At 35.2% G+C, this 22,028-nt stretch overlaps 5 protein-coding genes across 8 annotated transcripts in view; 4 read left to right on the top strand and 1 right to left on the bottom strand.

Annotated features, from left to right (window-relative positions):
- Positions 1-288: 288 nt before the first annotated feature.
- Positions 289-1,339, top strand: LOC107729250 (interleukin-17A-like). Its single transcript, XM_016539683.1, has 3 exons — positions 289-339; positions 545-711; positions 1,058-1,339. The coding sequence occupies exons 1-3, from the start codon at positions 307-309 to the stop codon at positions 1,278-1,280; spliced, it is 423 nt and encodes a 140-aa protein (XP_016395169.1). The 5' UTR covers positions 289-306; the 3' UTR covers positions 1,281-1,339.
- Positions 1,307-3,568, top strand: LOC107729237 (interleukin-17A-like). Its single transcript, XM_016539668.1, has 3 exons — positions 1,307-1,312; positions 2,774-2,940; positions 3,287-3,568. The coding sequence occupies exons 1-3, from the start codon at positions 1,307-1,309 to the stop codon at positions 3,507-3,509; spliced, it is 396 nt and encodes a 131-aa protein (XP_016395154.1). The 3' UTR covers positions 3,510-3,568.
- Positions 3,569-6,485: 2,917 nt separating this feature from the next.
- On the top strand, positions 6,486-12,025 carry LOC107729305 (leucine-rich repeat-containing protein 57-like). 3 transcript variants are annotated; one of them, XM_016539775.1, is made up of 7 exons: positions 6,486-6,654; positions 7,184-7,282; positions 8,000-8,134; positions 8,234-8,369; positions 9,448-9,716; positions 9,806-9,991; positions 11,275-12,025. In XM_016539775.1, the coding sequence occupies exons 3-7, from the start codon at positions 8,051-8,053 to the stop codon at positions 11,314-11,316; spliced, it is 717 nt and encodes a 238-aa protein (XP_016395261.1). In that variant the 5' UTR covers positions 6,486-6,654; positions 7,184-7,282; positions 8,000-8,050; the 3' UTR covers positions 11,317-12,025. The 3 variants fall into 3 exon arrangements, with proteins under 3 accessions (XP_016395261.1, XP_016395260.1, XP_016395263.1); XM_016539774.1 differs by lacking the exon at positions 6,486-6,654 and having other exon boundaries at positions 7,022-7,282; XM_016539777.1 differs by lacking the exon at positions 6,486-6,654 and having other exon boundaries at positions 7,022-7,282; positions 8,011-8,134.
- A 1,081-nt stretch (positions 12,026-13,106) lies between these two features.
- Positions 13,107-18,451, bottom strand: LOC107729240 (breast cancer metastasis-suppressor 1-like protein-A). Of its 2 annotated transcripts, none has more exons than XM_016539670.1 (10): positions 17,969-18,451; positions 17,403-17,493; positions 17,198-17,325; positions 16,992-17,119; positions 16,597-16,693; positions 16,428-16,517; positions 16,264-16,328; positions 16,138-16,177; positions 14,181-14,307; positions 13,107-14,095 (listed from the first exon to the last, which is right to left on the bottom strand). In XM_016539670.1, the coding sequence occupies exons 1-10, from the start codon at positions 18,102-18,104 to the stop codon at positions 13,978-13,980; spliced, it is 1,020 nt and encodes a 339-aa protein (XP_016395156.1). In that variant the 5' UTR covers positions 18,105-18,451; the 3' UTR covers positions 13,107-13,977. The 2 variants fall into 2 exon arrangements, with proteins under 2 accessions (XP_016395156.1, XP_016395157.1); XM_016539671.1 differs by having other exon boundaries at positions 13,108-14,095; positions 16,992-17,071; positions 17,969-18,450.
- A 1,711-nt stretch (positions 18,452-20,162) lies between these two features.
- LOC107729238 (ral GTPase-activating protein subunit alpha-1-like) overlaps positions 20,163-22,028 on the top strand; it is a 68,763-nt gene continuing 66,897 nt past the window's right edge. Inside the window, exon 1 of the mRNA XM_016539669.1 lies at positions 20,163-20,498. Within this exon, the coding sequence (XP_016395155.1) occupies positions 20,393-20,498 (106 nt within the window). The 5' untranslated portion in view covers positions 20,163-20,392. The remainder of the gene's footprint in view (positions 20,499-22,028) is intronic.

Consider the following 22,028-nt stretch of genomic DNA (forward strand, 5'->3'; position numbering starts at 1 on the left):
CTCACCCCAAAAGCCTGATTATTATGATTCAGCATTTTTTTTTTTTCCCCACTGAAATTCGGTGAAATGGATCTGCAACAATGCCAACATAGACTGATCTTTAATCCGTAGATCAGATTACTGGCAATGAGAGGAAAAATGCAGGTCTAAACATAGCAGCAATCACCTATCAATTGATCTGATGAGGGAATCCAGGTCAGAGGTAGGCCATATTATCTATGCAATCACGATCAAGCATTGCATAAATAGATGAGGTGAACGAGAAACATTTTCACACCGCAAGAGAATAAGAAGAGGGCATTAAAGATGTTTCTGAGCTTCTTCAACGCTAAATACATGGTGAGATGACCGAAACATTCAGTAGTTTAACTCTGTTAGCGATGCTAATAGTTATGCTAGTACTATATGCTTGCTTTACTAGAGATTAATCTTAAAACTTTTTAGATTAAGTTTAAATGTAATATATGGTGACGAAAAGAGGCCTCCGCTCAGAAATGGTTTGATTTTAATGAAATATAATAACAGATAATGATCTTTCTTTCAGGTTTTGCTGAGCTGTGTGCTGGCGAACCTCACATTTGCCAAACAAGGGCAGAAAAAGATATGTGACACTAGTTTGACGATTTCCAATGACTTTCATGCCTCTCTGGATGAAGATGCAAAGGGAAATGGCAACATCCACAACCGCTCACTATCTGCATGGACCTGGATGTGAGTTACACAGTCACAGAAACAAATGATCCATTCGCCAAACTCATAAGTGAATCAAAAAGTACTACGATTTAGAATTACAGAGGTAGAATGATGCTTAAATCTGTTTTATGTCGATGAAAATCATTTAAAGTTCATGGCATACGCAAAGTTTGATGATGTAGCAGGAATCAGATGTATTGTTTGGGAGGTTAACATCAAGCTAGCTGTCATGGCTACTATGTAAGCATTTTTAAGAGACAGCAGGCCATGTGACATCAGTGTGAAACAAAGACAATCAGGTCTTGGTTAGTTCTGTGGGTTTTGTCTCAGAGCAATTATAGCTTCTTGTTTTCTCTGCTTTCAGACCGAAGTTTTCACCACGCAGAATACCACAGGTCATCTTTGAAGCCCAGTGCAATTCAGAATATTGCACCCTTCCCAATGGCGTGGATACGAGACTGAACTCATTGCCCATTTATCAGGAGATCCTGGTGCTAAAACAGGATACGGAGGACAGGAAGTGCTTCAGGGCGACTTTTGAGAGAGTAATAGTGGGCTGTACGTGTGTGTGGGCCAAAACCTCCTAAAATTACTTGTATGTTTCCATGTTAGAATGAACGTATTTATTTGTTCCTATAGAAGCTGCGACTTTTAACAGATTTTAAGTTATTTTGGAGACAAAATGGTTCCTGAATTAAATTTGTATTAAATATTTGCATTTATTGATTTAGCAGACACTTATGATATTTATGTATTGAGTATTAATAAAATATTTAAGCATATTTTTGATAGTTTTTTTTATTAATCATAACATTTATCTTTCACTGTCACGATCATTATTGTGAACTCTCTGTCAGTCTTGAGGTAGTTAAACCGTTTAAGAAAGGTTCCTGAATTAAATTTGTATTAAATATTTGCATTTATTGATTTAGCAGACACTTATGATATTTATGTATTGAGTATTAATAAAATATTTAAGCATGTTTTTGATAGTTTTTTATTAATCATAACATTTATCTATCACTGTCACGATCATTAGTTAAACATCGTAACACTTTTTTTTCCGAAAAATGTTTGGATGGTAATTGGTTTTGCTGAAAAACCATAAAATAAAGAAATGTCCAAAAAAAAAAAAAACATGTTGTCCAGCTAATAAAAATATGTTCTAAGAATATTTTGCTAATGTTTCCTTTAAACAAAACAAACAAAAAAAAAATTCTGAACGTTCTCTGATAGTTTAAAAATACTTTTCTTGGTTATGTGCATGTGAAGGGAGCATTCCATTTTATGATTTTGCAAGCATACAGGAACGTTACTTTTGAATTTTCTCTGAACAGTTTGAAACAAGTTTAAAAAACAACAACAACAAAGAAAAGTTAACATTTTTTACATTTTTAATGTTTAAACTAAACATTTGGGGAGGGTTCTATGAATGATGCGTAAATAATTTTTGTTTAATGTTTTGAGAACATCCTTAAAGACCAGATAGCTTACAGTACTGGAAGAACGTTTGTTCAAAACTTTGATGCTGATGATACATGGGGCAACATTTTGAGCAATTTTGCCGGGAAACTTTTTCGAGCAATGATTCTTGGACAGTTTCCCATTGAGAATAGGTAACAAATTTCTATCTGGATATTTTAGATCGGTTGTGGGCCCTGTTTCTCCTGCTTGCCCGTTGATGGCAACATTGCTCAAAAAGTGACCCCGTGTAACATTAGCCAATCTTCTGAGATACCGTGTTAACTGCCTCTGCTCTACTATACTTCTATCAAATATAGTAGTTGAATTAAACACAGATTATAGAAAAAGAAAGAAAGAGAGAAAGAGACATGACATGTGGCCAAGTATGGTGACCCATACTCAGAATTAGTGCTCTGCATTTAACCCATCCAAAGTGCACACACACAGTAGTGAACACACACACCGTGAACACACACCCGGAGCAGTGGGCTGCCATTTTTTGCTGCGGCGCCCGGGGAGCAGTTGGGGGTTCAGTGCCTTGCTCAAGGGCACCTCAGTCGTGGTATTGAAGGTGGGAGAGAGCGCTGTACATTCACTCCCCCCACCTACAATTCAGGTTTTGCTGAGCTGTGTGCTGGCGAACCTCACATTTGCCAAACAAGGGCAGAAAAAGATATGTGACACTAGTTTGACGATTTCCAATGACTTTCATGCCTCTCTGGATGAAGATGCAAAGGGAAATGGCAACATCCACAACCGCTCACTATCTGCATGGACCTGGATGTGAGTTACACAGTCACAGAAACAAATGATCCATTCGCCAAACTCATAAGTGAATCAAAAAGTACTACGATTTAGAATTACAGAGGTAGAATGATGCTTAAATCTGTTTTATGTCGATGAAAATCATTTAAAGTTCATGGCATACGCAAAGTTTGATGATGTAGCAGGAATCAGATGTATTGTTTGGGAGGTTAACATCAAGCTAGCTGTCATGGCTACTATGTAAGCATTTTTAAGAGACAGCAGGCCATGTGACATCAGTGTGAAACAAAGACAATCAGGTCTTGGTTAGTTCTGTGGGTTTTGTCTCAGAGCAATTATAGCTTCTTGTTTTCTCTGCTTTCAGACCGAAGTTTTCACCACGCAGAATACCACAGGTCATCTTTGAAGCCCAGTGCAATTCAGAATATTGCACCCTTCCCAATGGCGTGGATACGAGACTGAACTCATTGCCCATTTATCAGGAGATCCTGGTGCTAAAACAGGATACGGAGGACAGGAAGTGCTTCAGGGCGACTTTTGAGAGAGTAATAGTGGGCTGTACGTGTGTGTGGGCCAAAACCTCCTAAAATTACTTGTATGTTTCCATGTTAGAATGAACGTATTTATTTGTTCCTATAGAAGCTGCGACTTTTAACAGATTTTAAGTTATTTTGGAGACAAAATGGTTCCTGAATTAAATTTGTATTAAATATTTGCATTTATTGATTTAGCAGACACTTATGATATTTATGTATTGAGTATTAATAAAATATTTAAGCATATTTTTGATAGTTTTTTTTATTAATCATAACATTTATCTTTCACTGTCACGATCATTATTGTGAACTCTCTGTCAGTCTTGAGGTAGTTAAACATCGTTTAAGAAAGGTTCCTGAATTAAATTTGTATTAAATATTTGCATTTATTGATTTAGCAGACACTTATGATATTTATGTATTGAGTATTAATAAAATATTTAAGCATGTTTTTGATAGTTTTTTATTAATCATAACATTTATCTATCACTGTCACGATCATTAGTTAAACATCGTAACACTTTTTTTTCCGAAAAATGTTTGGATGGTAATTGGTTTTGCTGAAAAACCATAAAATAAAGAAATGTCCAAAAAAAAAAAAAACATGTTGTCCAGCTAATAAAAATATGTTCTAAGAATATTTTGCTAATGTTTCCTTTAAACAAAACAAACAAAAAAAAAATTCTGAACGTTCTCTGATAGTTTAAAAATACTTTTCTTGGTTATGTGCATGTGAAGGGAGCATTCCATTTTATGATTTTGCAAGCATACAGGAACATTACTTTTGAATTTTCTCTGAACAGTTTGAAACAAGTTTAAAAAACAACAACAACAAAGAAAAGTTAACATTTTTAACATTTTTAATGTTTAAACTAAACATTTGGGGAGGGTTCTATGAATGATGCGTAAATAATTTTTGTTTAATGTTTTGAGAACATCCTTAAAGACCAGATAGCTTACAGTACTGGAAGAACGTTTGTTCAAAACTTTGATGCTGATGATACATGGGGCAACATTTTGAGCAATTTTGCCGGGAAACTTTTTCGAGCAATGATTCTTGGACAGTTTCCCATTGAGAATAGGTAACAAATTTCTATCTGGATATTTTAGATCGGTTGTGGGCCCTGTTTCTCCTGCTTGCCCGTTGATGGCAACATTGCTCAAAAAGTGACCCCGTGTAACATTAGCCAATCTTCTGAGATACCGTGTTAACTGCCTCTGCTCTACTATACTTCTATCAAATATAGTAGTTGAATTAAACACAGATTATAGAAAAAGAAAGAAAGAGAGAAAGAGACATGACATGTGGCCAAGTATGGTGACCCATACTCAGAATTAGTGCTCTGCATTTAACCCATCCAAAGTGCACACACACAGTAGTGAACACACACACCGTGAACACACACCTGGAGCAGTGGGCTGCCATTTTTTGCTGCGGCGCCCGGGGAGCAGTTGGGGGTTCAGTGCCTTGCTCAAGGGCACCTCAGTCGTGGTATTGAAGGTGGGAGAGAGTGCTGTACATTCACTCCCCCCACCTACAATCCCTGCCGGTACGAGACTCGAACCCGCAACCTTTGGGTTACGCGTCCGACTCTCTAACCATTAGGCCACGACTTCCCTAGTACAAGACACCAGTATTGTCTCTTAAATCTTTATCAGAATACCCTGTTGCTGAAACAGGATACGGAAGACAAAAAAATGCTTAAGTGCAACTTTTGCGAGAGTAATAGTGGGCTGTAAGTGTGTGCAGACCAAAACCTCCTAAAATATCTTGTTTGTTTCAATGTTACAATATACTTAATTACTTGTTTCAATGAAGCTGAGACTTGTGCTTTTACTTGTGTATTGCAATTTGTAATGTGTATTGTAATTTTTATATTTTAAGTTATTTTGTAGACAAAATAGTGCCTGAATTACAGTTTTATTATATATTTATGTTTATTAATTTAGCAGACACTTATGTAAAAAAAAGAGTAATAAAACATTGAAAAACTTTTTTGATATTTGTATTTGACCAATTAATAATTGACCATTAACATTTTATGAATTTATGAATATGTGTGCAATAGCTTGTCACTGGAGAAAAACTGGGGAACAATTTTATCGTATCTATGCCTAAAAGGTGCATTAGTATCTTAGAATAGTAATAGGTACCTATAAGGTAGCCTACTACTATAAACCGTTTAGAAGTAAATAAGGTAAAAAGTTGTACATTTATGGGTACTGCCACAATGAAGCTTTGGTACCCTTAAACTAAATGTACAATTTTTGCATTTTTTTTTGCAATTTTCTTTTTTACTGATGCTTTAGTAAGAAGAGAGAAACTAGTCATTATATAATAAAGTAACTAAATAGCAACAATTGCTAATCTTCTAATCTTCTAATTTAAATCTTTTACCACATGTCAGGACGTGGATGTGGTCTCTGGCACTCAACACTGTACAGCCCTGACAAACATTCACTATGGTAACCATAGTATCTGTTATAGACAATATTATTTGTTGTTACTACAACAATCATTGCCACCAATGTCATCCAAAAAGAACATAACTAAATCAGAGTTATTCTGAATGCTTCATACAGTTGAAGTGTTTTCTATAGTTTAGTGTCATAGAATTTTTAAATATATGATGTGCAAAGTCCATGTTTTTTCTCTTGTGAGTAGATCATTTTGATGAAATATCATCTAACATAAGTAGCTGGTAAAGAATTGTCTGACAACTTAATTTAGTCTAAATTTGCAAAAATCTTATTTATGAACAGAGCAATGAATAAGATAATTTATTATTATTTTAACGTAGGCTATTAATAATAGCTGGAGTACACTTAAATATGGTAACCCCAACCCTATGGACGTTTTATAAGGGAGACCAATTATTGATAATGCGTGACATGAATGCATGGCAAATTTAGATGTATTGTAACAGTGACTGTAAAAATCATGGCCGTGTCACAGCCAAGCCACTAAGTGGCGATATACAGAATATGAAACGGAGGATACATTGTCTATTACCGCCAGCCAGCGGACGGGAGGTGCAATTACACGCAAGAGCCTCAATCATCTGTCTGTTTCTACATAAACAAACATCAACCTGGGATGGGCAAAGTTCCTTAGATCACCGTTTGATCACCACCTTAGATCACCATCCGATAATATTTTATTACTGTTTTACACATTTATAAGCGCTTAAAGAAGGTTCTTTAGCTCCAGCCAACGGGATTCTGTCAACTTTTCCTGCTGTAAACTTAATTTAGTCTAAATTTGCAAAAATCTTATTTATGAACAGAGCAATGAATAAGATAATGTATTATTATTTTAACGTAGGCTATTAATAATAGCTGGAGTAGGCTACACTTAAATATGGTAACCCCAACCCTATGGACGTTTTATAAGGGAGACCAATTATTGATAATGCGTGACATGAATGCATGGCAAATTTAGATGTATTGTAACAGTGACTGTAAAAATCATGGCCGTGTCACAGCCAAGCCACTAAGTGGCGATATACAGAATATGAAACGGAGGATACATTGTCTATTACCGCCAGCCAGCGGATGGGAGGTGCAATTACACGCAAGAGCCTCAATCATCTGTCTGTTTCTACATAAACAAACATCAACCTGGGATGGGCAAAGTTCCTTAGATCACCGTTTGATCACCACCTTAGATCACCATCCGATAATATTTTATTACTGTTTTACACATTTATAAGCGCTTAAAGAAGGTTCTTTAGCTCCAGCCAACGGGATTCTGTCAACTTTTCCTGCTGTACACATTGTCAAACTGTGGATTTACAGATAGCCAGTCGAGCTAGCTGGCTAAGGTAAATATTACTCTGAAATAATATGCAATATTAAGCCGAATTACATGGTTTTCAGTCGCGCATGTTCAGATTGTTGACAGCTCTTCGCTGATTAGACTTCGCGCTAAAGTGCTGAAAGATTATATTTAGCTCTGCAAAGCTGTTTAATATTCCAAATTTGCAAAATTTGCAAAAATTTTTTAGCTCAGAAATTATTACGTCATCTGGATTATATTATTTACTATGTTTTTACTATGGTAACAACTATTATAACTAAGATTTTAGCTTAAATGTTCAAGTAGATTTTTACTAAATAATTTGTGAATGAGTCAGTGAATGAATCTAATAAATGTGTATTACAACCGTGTTTAAGTTGCTATTTTTCATAACTCATTCTGTTATATTTTGTAGAAACCCTATTTGTATTAATCTAACCACGGTAAGAGTTGAAGGGTTAGTTCACCCAAAAATGAATATTCTGTCATCATTTACTGACCCTCATGTTGTTTCAAACTTGTATGAAATTCTTGAAGTCAGTGGCTACAATATAATTAATATAATTACAATATAATTATTTCTATTATGTTCAACAAAAGAAAGAAACTCACAACTCGGGTGAGTAAATTACTGAATTTTTATTTTTGGGTGAACTATCCCTTTAAATGATGGTCACTACACAATAACCATGGTAACTAACTAACTTTATTTATTTTATTTTTTTATCTAACTTTATTTTAGTCTTCCAGTGGATTTCCTGATATCAAATTTGACAGCATCCATATCCTGTAAATGGGGAACAATGCGCTCAAAGCTCATTTGGAAACATCTCAGAAGACTGGAGTCTTTCAGCTGACCGGAAAGGGTTTGACAGAGGTACTAATAGGCTTGTCGTAATCATATTCACCACTCTGATGCACTTAGCAACAATGTCCTCATGGACTATTAACAGCTCACATGTCTCTGTTTATGTAGTTCCCAGAGGAGCTGCAGAAACTCACCGGAAACCTGCGGACAGTCAATCTGTCCAACAACAAAATCGAGGTGCTTCCAGCATTCATAGGAGGCTTCCAGCAACTCAAGAGTCTCACCATAAGCAGCAATAAACTGAGTAAGTGTACACAAATAGCTAAATATGGCCAACATAAAGATAAACTTATCATTCTACACTTTTATTTTTGTTTTTGTTTTGCAATCAAAACATAGTTTTATATAATTATTTTGCTCATTTTTTGTCCCTTAGAATTAAACATGCTCATTTTGCTTCTGTACTTTTAAGGCTTTTGTATGTAAATGAGCTCTGTTGTGATTGGCTAACATCTTTGCATGTCAAAGTAGTAATCCCCTGTCAAATTGATGCATAGTGAACAATTTCTAAATGGCCCATTTTTGTGAAGTTGACGACAAACATTTTCATAATAGCTAATAAGAATTTATAATAATTTGTAATGAGTGTTGGGGGAAGATTTATATTGGCCAATGTTTCTTTGAAGTTTTCCCTATTTTTAAATCAGTTTTTGGCCTTCACTGATTCATTTGTGTTCATCTTTCTTATTTAATTGTCATTTTAATATAAGCATTAAATATTATTATTTAAATATAAATATAAAAAAGTAATTATAAATGATAATTTTATTTAATTGAAAAACACAAACACTTAAAATTGATCATAGATTATATATATATATATAAATATAATTAAAATTTGTAATGTCTCTGAAAGTCTTATACTCATCAATGCTGTGTTTATTTGATAAAAAATACAGTAAATATAGTGTTAAATAAACAGTAATATTGTGAAATATTATTACAATTTAAAATAAGTTTTTTAATTGAATATATATATTAAACATGTAATTTATTCCTGTGAGGCAAAGCTGAATTTTAGCAGCCATTACTCCAGTCTTCAGTGTCACCTGATCCTTCAGAAATCATTCTAATATGTTGATTTGTTGCTCATTAAACATTTCTTACTGTAGTGTCTACATAATAAATCAAAGTCATATTATTTCATAGGAGCCTGTATTCTATGATATGAACCCTTAAGCATTCCATTTTAAACATTTCTTACTGTAGTGTCTACATAATAAATCAAAGTCATATTATTCATAGGAGCCTGTATTCTATGATATGAACCCTTAAGCATTCCATTAGTTTTTTTTGTTTGTTTGTTTGTTTTACGTGTATAGCCAGTCTACCAAATGACATCGGGAAACTCAAGAAGCTGGAGACTCTTATTTTAAATGGGAACCAGTTGAATCAGGTTCCGTCATCGGTGGGTCAGCTGAAGTCTTTGCGGACCCTGAGCCTGTCTGGGAATCGCTTTAAGGAGTTTCCTAGTGGACTCTGCACCCTTCGCCAGCTCGATGTTCTGGACCTGTCCAAGAATAAGATCCAGGTGGTTCCTGCAGAGGTGGCCGAACTGCAAGCCATTGAAATCAACCTCAATCAGAACCAGGTGAGTTTTTTTTAGTTTATTGCGTTTAGGAAATGTCATGGTATAGATGTGTCAGGGTGACTTTTTGTGCTGTGTTTGTTCTGTTTCAGATTTCTACCCTGTCTCCAGAGGTGTCTCGTGCTCCCAGACTGAAGGTCTTACGGCTGGAGGAGAACTGTCTGGAGATCTCCTCTATCCCCCTCTCCATCCTCTCAGACTCCCAGGTGTCCCTGCTGTCCGTGGAGGGCAACCTCTTTGAAGTTAGAATGTTGCGTGACCTAGAAGGATATGATAAAGTAAGTTTGTGTCAGTTTAGACTGCTCTTATAGCTCTAAAGCCTTTTATAAGAAGACATAAAAATGGTTTTGTTTTTCTTTTTAGTTTAGATTCCAGGTCCAGTGTTAATAGTCAGTTTTGCGTGTCTCATCCTCTTCTATAAATATCACATGTTTTTCCAAGATGGAAAATACCACAGTTTAAGTTTGAATGTAAAACAAAACTGGTCTAATTATTTGTTTTTGAAACCGTCAAATCCCCCAAAATCTAACCAGACATTTCAGCAAGGTGTAATAGGATTTTAGAAGCGGCGAAGAGATAATACTTTTTTGTTGAAATCTAGCTCTGAATTGAGCAATTCACTTCAGTTCAATTCAGATTTATTCTTGTTTCACACTTGTCACATTTACACCAGGGATTAAAAGAGAAAGAAAAAAATGACAAATATAATTTCCTCCAAATATAATCCCTTATTAATCTAAGAGCAATTTTAATGTTTCAAGCAGTGCTGTTTACACTGTAGATGTTATGTTATTTTGTGTGTGTGTGTGTGTGTGTGTGCACGTTGTGTGTGTGTGTGTGTGTTGTTGATTCTGAATGAAGTTTGATTAAATCTCAAAACATTTTGAACCCAGTTTAAACATCTAGTTAGTCCACTTGTTATTAGTTCGCCCAAAACAGATCTTACTTCCAGGTGTAAACAGGGCATCAATTGAAAGCTTTACGAGTTTGATTTTCACATTAAAATGTTTATTACAATCATGTTATAAGCAGAGGTTTCATTTTCCAAAATGAGCAGATCATTTATAATTACACTAACTTTTAAATGGTAGTGTAACCCAGTTTCCAGAAAAATATTAAGCAGAAAAAAAAACTTTTTTCAACATCGCTAATAATAAGAAATGTTTCTTTAGCATCAAATAATCATATTAGAATGATTTCTGAAGGATCATGTGACACACTGTTAAATTCAGCTTTGCCATCACAGGAATAAATTACATTTTAGAATTTAACAATAAAAAGCAGTTATTTTAAATTGTAATAATATTTCATAATATATCTGTTTTTGCTGTATTTGTGGAAAAAAAGCAGCTTTGGTAAGCAAGATCGCATTTCAAAACCATGAAAAAGATCCTAATTATTCCAAACGTTTGACCCGTAGCATACATTCTAAACAGTCTTAAGCATGTGATTTAGGAGCCTAATGCCAATCTACATTAAAAAGACATTTTAAAATAGTTTTTTATACTCTTTCTTTCTTGCATAGTCATATAATGACTTGCTTTAATCTTTGTCTTTTCAGTACATGGAACGCTTCACTGCAACCAAGAAGAAATTTGCGTGAACAGTCAGAGGCTTGCTGCACCTGTCCTCTGCACTGGGCTTACCGTAGAAAGGTTTCAGCCGAGACTGCTTGTGAAAACGGCAAGACGGGAATGGAAAAATGGTCAAGACTGCTTCAGAACTCAGTAGAACGATGGCTCAGAAACCCCAGCCTTGCTGCTCATCGCATTACAATACAGACAGCTCTGTATGGACCTTGCATCACTCTTTCTTTTGCAAAGATTTTATAAACCGAAATATAATGCAGACTCAGCTTCATGAGGACATTTACGCTGGAGAATGGTTTATTCTGTATATTCAAGTGCACTAATGCCACGTCTGTTTATAGAACATAATTCTTTCAGAGAAGCTAATATAACAACTAACTAACATATTGTACGTCCTGTACCTTTATAGTATGTGCTATTGCTCAGCATTTATTGATTCATTTATTTTAAAGCATTAGAGACTTTGTACGTCTGTTATTATTTGATTAGAACATTGTTTTGGGCATCAATGAGGTTTTATCTGTTTACCAGTATTTTGATTGAACTGTGATCTCAAAACTTCCGTTAAAGAATATTTGCTGTGATATTTATGAAGTAGCCATTTTTTTCTGACAACCAAGGCTGCATATGAGTTTCAATGTTGATTACTGTCCATGAAATGCCAGTGGGTATTTATATTTATTACACAACATTCAGTTTTAATGCAGTGCATTTGCTTTTACACGTTTATACACGCTGCATGTTTTCTTTACTCAGCCTAAAGTTGTTCCAAGCCTGTATGACTTTCTTTCTTCTACTGAACACAAACGCAGATATTTTGAAGAATGTGGGTAACTAAACAGGTTCTGGTCCCCATTGACTTCCATAGTATGTGGAATGTTGACAGTTTTCATATTTGGGTGAACTATCTCTTTAACCTAGTGTTTCTCTCAGTGAATGAATATATGCACATTAATGGAAATGTTTTAAACATCTTAATTTTATAATCAGAAATATAACATATTACCCAAAAGCAGTCATGAGCATTTGTAAAATACGTTCTTTCTTCTCAATATACTATGCCACTACATTATTTTTATGCTGCAACATTTAGCCACAGAATAAAGCTTGCACTGTATTAAAATTACAGCATCTTCAAGCAGATTGTACCTGATTGTTCCTCTCAGGGTGAATAAAGTACATCTATCTGTCTACCTACTGTACATTTGCACTGTATTAAAATTACAGCATCAAGCAGATTGTACCTGATTGTTCCTCTCAGGGTGAATAAAGTACATCTATCTGTCTACCTACTGTACATTATTATACTCGTGATTATTGATGCAAGCAAATAGTGTGCTGCATAAGAACACAACTCAGGACATATCAATGATTCAAATGATTTGCTTTAAGACTTTAAAGAAAAAAAATTAAAACTGTTAGTTATGGATTATGTTTTTATCAGCTTTTTGGAATCTCATTCTGACGGCACCCATTTGCTGTAGAGGACCCATTGGTGATGAGCAAGTGATGTGATGCTAAATTTCTCCAAATTGTTCAGATGAGGAAACAAACTCATATACATCTTGGATGACCTGAGGGTGAGTACATTTTCATTTTTGGATGAACTATTCCTTTAATTCTCTGACAAACATAGGAGTAATTTTGAATACTATAACTCCACTAACTTAGTTTTGCAAAGATTATAACATTACACACCTTTCCATTACAGAACTACTTCCCGGTCTCTTTTTAAACCCATGATATTTCTATTCTAAGTGCATTGTGGACATATATTGAACTGTGTCATATATAAAGGACAACAACGTTCTGATATAGAATGCTGTATTTGAAATTTTGTTCCATGTAAATTCATAATAACTCAAAAAAATACATTCAGTAGACTTCTCAAAAATATGTATGAATCAGGAAAATCAAGAAATAAAAAACAACAGGCACAGTACAACAAAAACCAAAGGGTGGTGCTCTAACCCAACATAGAAAAGAACACTGAACTAATGACCAGAGCTGAAATGCACATTACAATGAATTATATAAAGTATTCACCATATATACATATGACTCGTTTAGACTGTAAATAGAGCAGCAAGATCACATCTTGTTAGAACACAATAAACAGCTGTTCAAAGAGCTGAGACTCCGAAAAGGTGTGATAACGTCTTGTTTATTCACTCCTAAAATACTTCAAAATATCTGTATTTCATATAAGATGTTGCACAAGCAAGACCGTTTCATTACACTGTCAGGAAAAAAAGCCAAACACAACCGGTTTCATATCATTTGTATCTGAACACAGTGATGAGGCAGAAATGTAAAAAAGTAGGAAACCATTTGCTAGCCAGACATGGCATTACAAATTACTACACACATCAGAATTGGGTTCAAATGCCACTGAGCAGAACTGAAATGGAAAATGAGCCCAGTCATCAAAATACAAAAAGCACCACATTTCATGGTAATAACTACACCTGTAATTATACTACATTTTTGACCAGTTTGGTGTAATAATCTTTCAAATGGCGTTGCATTGAATATACAATAAAATAAACTTTCCTCACATTTGAAATGACAGACAATACACCAACGTATCTGTTTTTAAACATCAAAAAAGGTATTTAAATCATGATATACTGTACATAAAATGGCACTATTAAACATATCAGACTGGTCATATCTCAGGCATGTTTTATGGTGTATTTGCCTTTCTGAAGCTGTGAGATGTAGAGTTTTGACTTGCTCCCATCAACTCGTTTGAACCAGACTTCATCATGATTGATTGTAGTTATTATAGCGCTGTTTGAAACAGAAGACAGGGTGAAAATAACTGACAAATGTGCTGCAAAATAATCAATGAGCTTGGTAATTCGGGATCCCTCACCTCGTAGGATACTCGTCTTTCTTGTCGATACATATGGCTTGTCCACGGCTGTAACATTCCCCGTCGTAAAACAAGCGTCCATCCTCTGAGCGAGCATTGTGCTGGTGTTTGTCACTCTTTGAAGAGCCTAGAGCAAATTATGCAAGTTCTGCTGTTACTAATGTAACAAAAAACAACTTAAACATTACATAATAAACAACCTATAGGATAAACCAATATAGCTGCAGCAACTACACAAACATGATGTGTCTATATTTAACTGGCATTTGTTAATAGGTTACCACTTAAGAGTTAGATGGGGTCATTATGCACCAAAACTCCAGGAAGTTAACCAGAGCAAAAGGAACTTAGAAGTATTTGTTCAAGGTCACTATAGGGAAATTCTACAACAGTTTACTTTTTGGTTTAGTAATGAATTATTTCTTTTAACCAAAAGTGACAGTAAAGACATTTATAATGTTACAAATGTTTTCCATTTCAAATAAATGCTGATTTTGTTAAAAAGGGGTATATGCATATGATGCGATTTCAAGTTTTCCTTTCTCTTTGGAGTGTTACAAGCTGATTGTGCATAGATAAGATCCCTGAAGTTGCAAAGACTAAAGTCTCAAACCAAAGAGATATTCTTTATCGAAGTTAAGACTCCGCCACGCCCCCCTAAAACGGCTCGTTCTAACACGCCCCACATATCTACCTCACTATGTGAAAATATTTGCATAATGCCGCCCAAATGAGCACGCAAAGAAAGAAGGCGTGGTTTCACTAACCACAATTAGTGTTGAAGCAGCATGTCAGGGAGACGCTGTGTGTTTCTAGGCGAAAGCAAAAGCACTATATTTGGCCTTCCGAAAGTAGATGCATTAAGATTACTTACAACAGAACAGCAATGCATTTTATGGACGACCGTTTCGTGAACCTAGGAGAGGAGGTAATTCTGACTTTGCTATGACAATCTGCCGCTTCTGAATCAGCTACTGTTTTGTTATTAGCTTAAGTATTTGCTATTGACTGTTCAAATGCGGAGTTTTGCGCATCGTGCGTGCGTACGTGCGTGCATGCGCGCGCGTGAGAGAGAGAGAGAGAGAGAGAGAGACAGCGTCACATCACAGTAGAGTCAGCTGTCTTAACCGCGGCTTGTGTACTGCATCATTACTGTGTCTGTCACGCGACTCTGTTCCCCTTTCGGGCTCTGTCTTTACATTTATTTTGAAAGATGAAGCTCGCGATTATGGTAAGGGGCGTTACATTTCCGACGAGTGCTTGCGGTGTTCGGCCAATCACAATGCACTGGGTCAGCTGGCCAATCAGAGCAGACTGCGCTTGTCGGAAGGAGGGACTTTGTAGAAAACGAAGCGTTTGAGAGAGGCGGGGCATAGAGGACCTACAATAATGTACAGTATTTGAAAAATAATGTGTTTTTTTAACATTAAAGCATGTCAACATATTATGTTACACCAAATACACAAAATAATGATCTTTAAAAAAGCATCATATGACCCCTTTAACTTTTCTATTCATTACAGAATCCTAAAAATTCACAATTTCTACCAAAATATTAAGCAGCATAGATGTTTTCAACATTAACAATAATAAGATTTTTTTTTTTTGCTGCAGCAGCAGCAGCAAATCAGTGTATCAGAATGATTTCTGAAGGATCATGTACACTGAACACTGGAGTAATGATGCTGAAAATTCAGGTTTGCATCACAGGAAAAAAAAAACATTTTCAAATGTATTAAAATAGCGAAGTTATTTTAAAGTGTAATAATATTTCACAATATTACTATGTTTACGGTGTTTTTGATCGAATAAATGCATAAGAGACCAAACCGACCAAACTTTTGAACTGTAGCATTTAGTATTTAACTAATAAATAATGTAATATTACATTAGAAGAATAATTTACTTCAATATAGTTATGAAAATTAAACACAGTAGCTAATAGATATGATCTTACCATCGGTCTTTACTCTATGAGGTCCTAATGTTGCCATGGCCTACAAGATATTAACAAAACACATCATTTACTTTACAATAATTATCATTTCATAGAAAAAAGGGGTTCTGTTTTTGACAGTTTAACCTTTCTAATAGCAGTCCAGTCTTCCAGTATATCCAGGTCTTGCAGCATGTAAACTATATATGGTCGTGCACATGTTAAGAAACTTACAAATGACAGACTTTTCAAGCAAATTCTGGATAGACTGATGATTATAGGCATGTACAACAGGTTGAAGTAAAGGATATCTGACACAACGACAGGCTTTTTCTTTTTGTCTGGACTGAAGGGATCTTTCTTCTTATTTGTTCTTGATTGTAACTCATCGTTCCAGAGCTCTGTAGGGGAAATATGACAAAGATTGAATAAATAACACAAAAACATGAAATGATTTGACAGTATTCACAATTTCAATACCTGAGGTAATATCTATACTGTGACGGTCTTCCTCCAAACGTCTGATCTTCTCCTCTAGTTCACTTTGCACCTTATCAAATAATAACATTTTTTCACTCTAGAAGAGATCAAATTAAACAAATTAGAATTGTATTTAGTTTTGAAAGTTTGTTTAAATGTCCCATATTGTCAAAACTGAAATATTCTGGCTTTTTTCATGATAACTGAGGTCTAGGTGCTATGTAAATGTATGCATGTTTTAATGTGGTAACTGGCAGGCTTTTAGTGCTGTTAGAGTATAAAACAGCTTCGAGTAATATAAATATTCTTGTATGGCTCTGTTATGATGACTCAACAAGACATTTCAGACATGCACCGTTGTTTAGGTAATAGCAGATTACATCTGTAAAGCTCACCTCCCAGTGCTGGAACGCTGCTTGGGTTTCACAGTCGCATTTATTCTTCACTGATTCCAAGCACAATTCTCTGTAGATACCTATGCATGAATGTATTATTTCAACAATGAGACAATGCACTTTCTTACCTAAAAAAACCAAAACTCATATAAATGCACAATTTCAAAGAACAATAATCCCATGTTCAGTTTGGACATCAGACCGACCTGCAATTTTAGTTCTAATCTGCATGTTCTCCTGAAGATTTGCAAGGGGTTCCAGGTACTCTAGTGCCTTTCCCGACATCACTTCCTGAAGTTTGGCATCAACTTGACTCAGTCTCTCTTTATATAACCTAAAGAAAAGTTTGCATGCACTTGTAAATAACATATTCATACACAGATTAAATACAAACAAGAGGATGGTACATACTGGTCTTTGAGGTCAGTGAACTGTTTTTCTAGATTTGTCATTTCGTCAATGCATTCCACCCTTCTTCTTTCACAGTCCTCATCATCCATTTCTGTGAGTAAAAAATGGTTTCTTTTTTATTCATTTAAAGTAATAGTTTACCCAAAAATTAAGATTTGATGAAAATTCGCTCACCATCAGGCCATTCAAGATGTAGATGAGTTTGTTTCTTCATCAAACCATATATGGAGAAATTTAGCATTACATCACTTGCTCACCAATGGATCCTCTGCAGTGAATGGGTGCCGTCAGAATGAGAGTGTTGTCACAATACATTAATTGATGGGCTTGGGTCACATGAAAGACTTATCAGCTGTTTGGACTCATTCTGACGGCACCCATTCACTGCAAAGGATTTACTGGTGAGCAAATTATGTAAGGCGAAATTTCTCCAAATCTGCTCATCTAAAGAAACAAACCCTTCTTTGCATGGTTCTTGTATTGCAATTTTAATTGCAATGCATTTGAACATGTTTCCATCTATTCCTGTATATCTTCCTAGAGAAAATCAAAAGTCTCATTCGCACCTGAACTTTCCCCATCTTCAGAGACAGAAGAGCTCTCTGTATCCTCATCTTCTGAGCTGCTCCCCTCTTGCTCTGCGCAATCCACCTCCATCTCTTCATGGTTGCTCTCCTTCTTTTCTCTCGAATGCACTGGCATATCCCGTCTTTTTTAAACTTAGACTACCGAGAAATCAACTGAACTACTTCTCACCTTTAAATCAATCTTTTATGTGAGCAGATGTGTTTGTTAGCTTGATGTTATTGCTAAAAACAAAACAGACAATATACACATCTAGATGTATCATGCTAACAAACGTTCAAATCCTGCAAATTACCAGTAGTTGTCGATTAGTCTAGACACGATGAAAAGAAAACAGCTTTTGCTTATTCAATCGCTTGACCTATTTTAATAATTTACAAACCACAAAAACCCCTCTGTTTTGCTGTTTTTTAAGCCATGCCACCCTCTGAAAAACTGGGACACTGGCGCGGAATGTGCGCTGTTGTAGCACTCTGGGGTTTGTAGTTTTTATGGTGACACCGATCCTTCCGGTACTATTGTTCTTAGTGGACTAAAGAACTACAGTTCCCCGTCGTCACTCGTCCTGTGGAGAGCGTGTTTACGGCTGCAAATACAGGCTGTATAAATCAATGGACGACTGGATGAAATGATTGTGTTGTTTTAAATGCTGTATTAAGTAAACTTATAAAATCTCATTTATTATTAACCAGTTTTAACCAATTTCATTTTCAGACAATTTCACAGTGCAACAACAATTCAGAATCTCCAAACATGATCATAATTCTATTTCTTTTGATGTATGTTTTTTTACCTGTCAAGTTTTTTTTTTCTTTTTTATTAATTTATTCTCAAAGGAATATGTCACTCAAAATAAAAATTTTAATATATAAAGTACACAAATACTTTTTTTTTCCTATTTTGGAAAAACTAAACAATGAAGATAAAGTTTGAAGTTTTATTGTGTTTTCATTAATTCATTCATTCATTAATTCATTCATTTTACTTGTTTGCTAGAATATAATAATACAGAACAGTATCAGGGCAGGGAAACAGCTTACAACTTATATCACTATTATCTTATGATTATTAAAAATCTGGAACTTATAGGAGTGAAACGTGCAAACTTTTCCTCATGAATCAACAAAAATTAAAAAGAGGTTAAATTCTGAGGTTAAATTGATTATTTCATTAAATAATGTATTTCACTCTAAAGTATATGTTATATTTAAGTTATACATTTAAGTATACGTTTATATTTTTAAATATGTAATAAAACACCACAAAAAAGATGCTTATTTTGTACTTTATGCATTTTTTCAGTCAACCTCTGTCTGTTTGCCAAGTTTTTTTCCTGCAAGGAAAGTCGTTTTTTTTCAGTCTTGAAGAAATGAGCACAATAAATTGATATAATTCAGTTTTAACAAATAGATATTTACACTTTATTGAGCCACAAAGGCAAAACATACAATGAAAAACAGAAAATGGTATATTAATTAAAACAGCTTACATAAAAAATACATAAAACAAACAAAAAAACATGAATGCAAAAACATAACGGCTAATAAACATATCTCATTATAACAGTTTAGAAATGTCTTACACTTTTTTTGTCAAATATGAAGTCCAATCATCTATTGATACTTAAAAATTAATTAATAAATATTGTTTATGAATGTGTAATGTTTCTCCTGTCCTGTCGATTCTGGTGTGTGATTGTGCTTCAGATGACGTCTGAGCGTTGAATGACTCTGGCTTCGATTAAGGTGTTTTTACGGTGGCCGAGAAGTGCTAAACAAATCACAATTCTGAAATCAAAATAACAAATTACAAACGCAAATGCAAGTCTAAAAAACAAAATAAAAATTCAGAAAGCACAACAACAAGTCGATCGCGTCAAAAAGCCAACGGCAGGTGCTTATCCATCTGCGCCACTGGAACTGATGTTTATCAGTCACTTTTAACTAAATGTAAATATACACTCCGTATGTTTTATTCCATAGTAAGGGCAATTCATACAATACATTTAAACTGAGCTACTTTAATACCATCTCCGAACTTTCTACCACGACTCTGCTTTTTATTTTGTTAAACTTGCATTTGCGTTTGTAATTTGTTATTTTGATTTCAGAATTGTGATTTGTTTAGCACTTCTCGGCCACCGTATGTTTTTCATATCGCGACCTCCGCCATGTTTTCAGATCTTCAGAGAGGTGTGTGTGTGTAGTTCAGAAGACACACACACAGAGGAGGGCTGGCTGCTCTTTTCTTTTGTCTGACCTCCTCTGCAAAAATGCACGCCTCACCTCTATTTCCTCAAGTTTCCTTACAACCCATAACACCTTTCGAGCCGTAAATTTGACAAGCCCTTCCATGTTTGAGGGAATTAACGGAAGATTATCATTAGCTCTTCAAAACATCCCGGAATGTTCTCTAAAAAAACTCATGGAGATGTCAGGAAATCGACACAGAAAGTGCTGGACCCCAAGAAGGACGTGCTGACAAGACTGAAACATCTGAGAATCGTTATTGGTGAGAAATAACATTATTTGTACTCATTTTATGGTCCCAATGTTGCCTTGCAGGGAGCTAACATGCTATATAGACAGGAGAATGAAGGCACCATCAGCAATGGGGTGTTTACCAGTATTTTTTGTTTGAAAACATTTGACAATTATTGACAGGTTTGCATTTAGAAGCGTGGCCAGATTTGCAGTGGTTTTATAGTGTTTTGTGTCGTTCTTTTGTATGGTTGAGTGTTTTTATGTCTGCAATGGGTGTTGTTTTGATATGACACATGCATTGGTTTCACGGAAACCTCTTTAGATGTCAGTGAATCTGTTGAGCAGATGTTCTGCATGCACATTTCGACTTTTTTTTTTTTATTAAGTTTAATGGTTATTCAAATAAATAATTGACATTCCCTTGTTAGTTCATTAACCTGTGTATTCATGTATTATACATTTATATATATACAGTGGGTACGGAAAGTATTCAGACCCCCTTTCCGTACCCACTGTATATATAATTTGAATCAGCCATTTTTTATGTCGCTCATCCGATTGAAATTGAATGAAGTTGTATGACAGAATTTTTGACTGAGAATCAAATAATCAGTTATGATGATCAGCATGCAATGTGCATTCTGCAAATTGTAAACAATTATATTGACTCTTTTACACTAATTTTCCAAAACATGCAATATGCTTAAATTAATAAGAAATTCAAATCTGGTATGAACAAAAACTAATTGTTCAGAGATCTGAACTTACTGTTTTGAGAAATATAAAATCCTATTGAAGAACTGAGCCAAAGCAATTGGGAAAAAATCTGTAAATGCAGATTTACAGTCTCTCAATATCAACAAGAACTGTCAAGTTTATGGTCTGTCATTCTTAAAACAATAAAGGTCAAATTTGCTGGAGATAAGTTCATGTTTTGGGTGGGGGACAGCAAAGATATGGTTCTTCAGGACTGGGTGGGACATCACAGAATAACAGAAATAAACCAGCACTTCCTTTGGGATTTGTCAAGGAAGTCAGAGAAGGAGTCTATCTAAGGCCGGTTCCCTCAGATTCCTGAGTTGTTTAGCTTTAAAGCTGCACTGACTTCCTGAATGTTGGACATGAGGATGGTTTATGTAACATGGCAGATTCTTCAGTGAAGGTGCAGTCAGTGTCTGTGGTTAAAGAGTCCTGTTTGAGATGTTGGCCTGCCCTGGAGTGGTTACTGTCCAATCACGACCCCCTTTCCTGAATTGCTTTCTGTGGTGTTATCTGGCTTCCTGGTGCCATTGTGTTATGCTGATGATTGTTTAGAAACGGAAAACTATGTGATGATGCTATGACCAGCAAGGAAAATGCCTCCATCACCGTGAAAAAGGAATTGTTAAAATGTCATTGTGCCTGTGATTGTAACATCAAATTAAAGCTGCAAGCAGCGATGAACGGGCCCTCGCACCCGGGCTCACCGCCAGCGGGCGGCTTTAGTAAAACAGTCAACGGCGAGCAATATGGATTTAAAGTGGTCAATATAGGAGGAATATGTCAAAGTCATTTATAT

This window comes from Sinocyclocheilus rhinocerous, unplaced genomic scaffold, assembly GCF_001515625.1.
Source record: "Sinocyclocheilus rhinocerous isolate Xijiao unplaced genomic scaffold, SAMN03320098_v1.1 scaffold1268, whole genome shotgun sequence".
Classification (NCBI taxonomy): Eukaryota; Metazoa; Chordata; class Actinopteri; order Cypriniformes; family Cyprinidae; genus Sinocyclocheilus; species Sinocyclocheilus rhinocerous.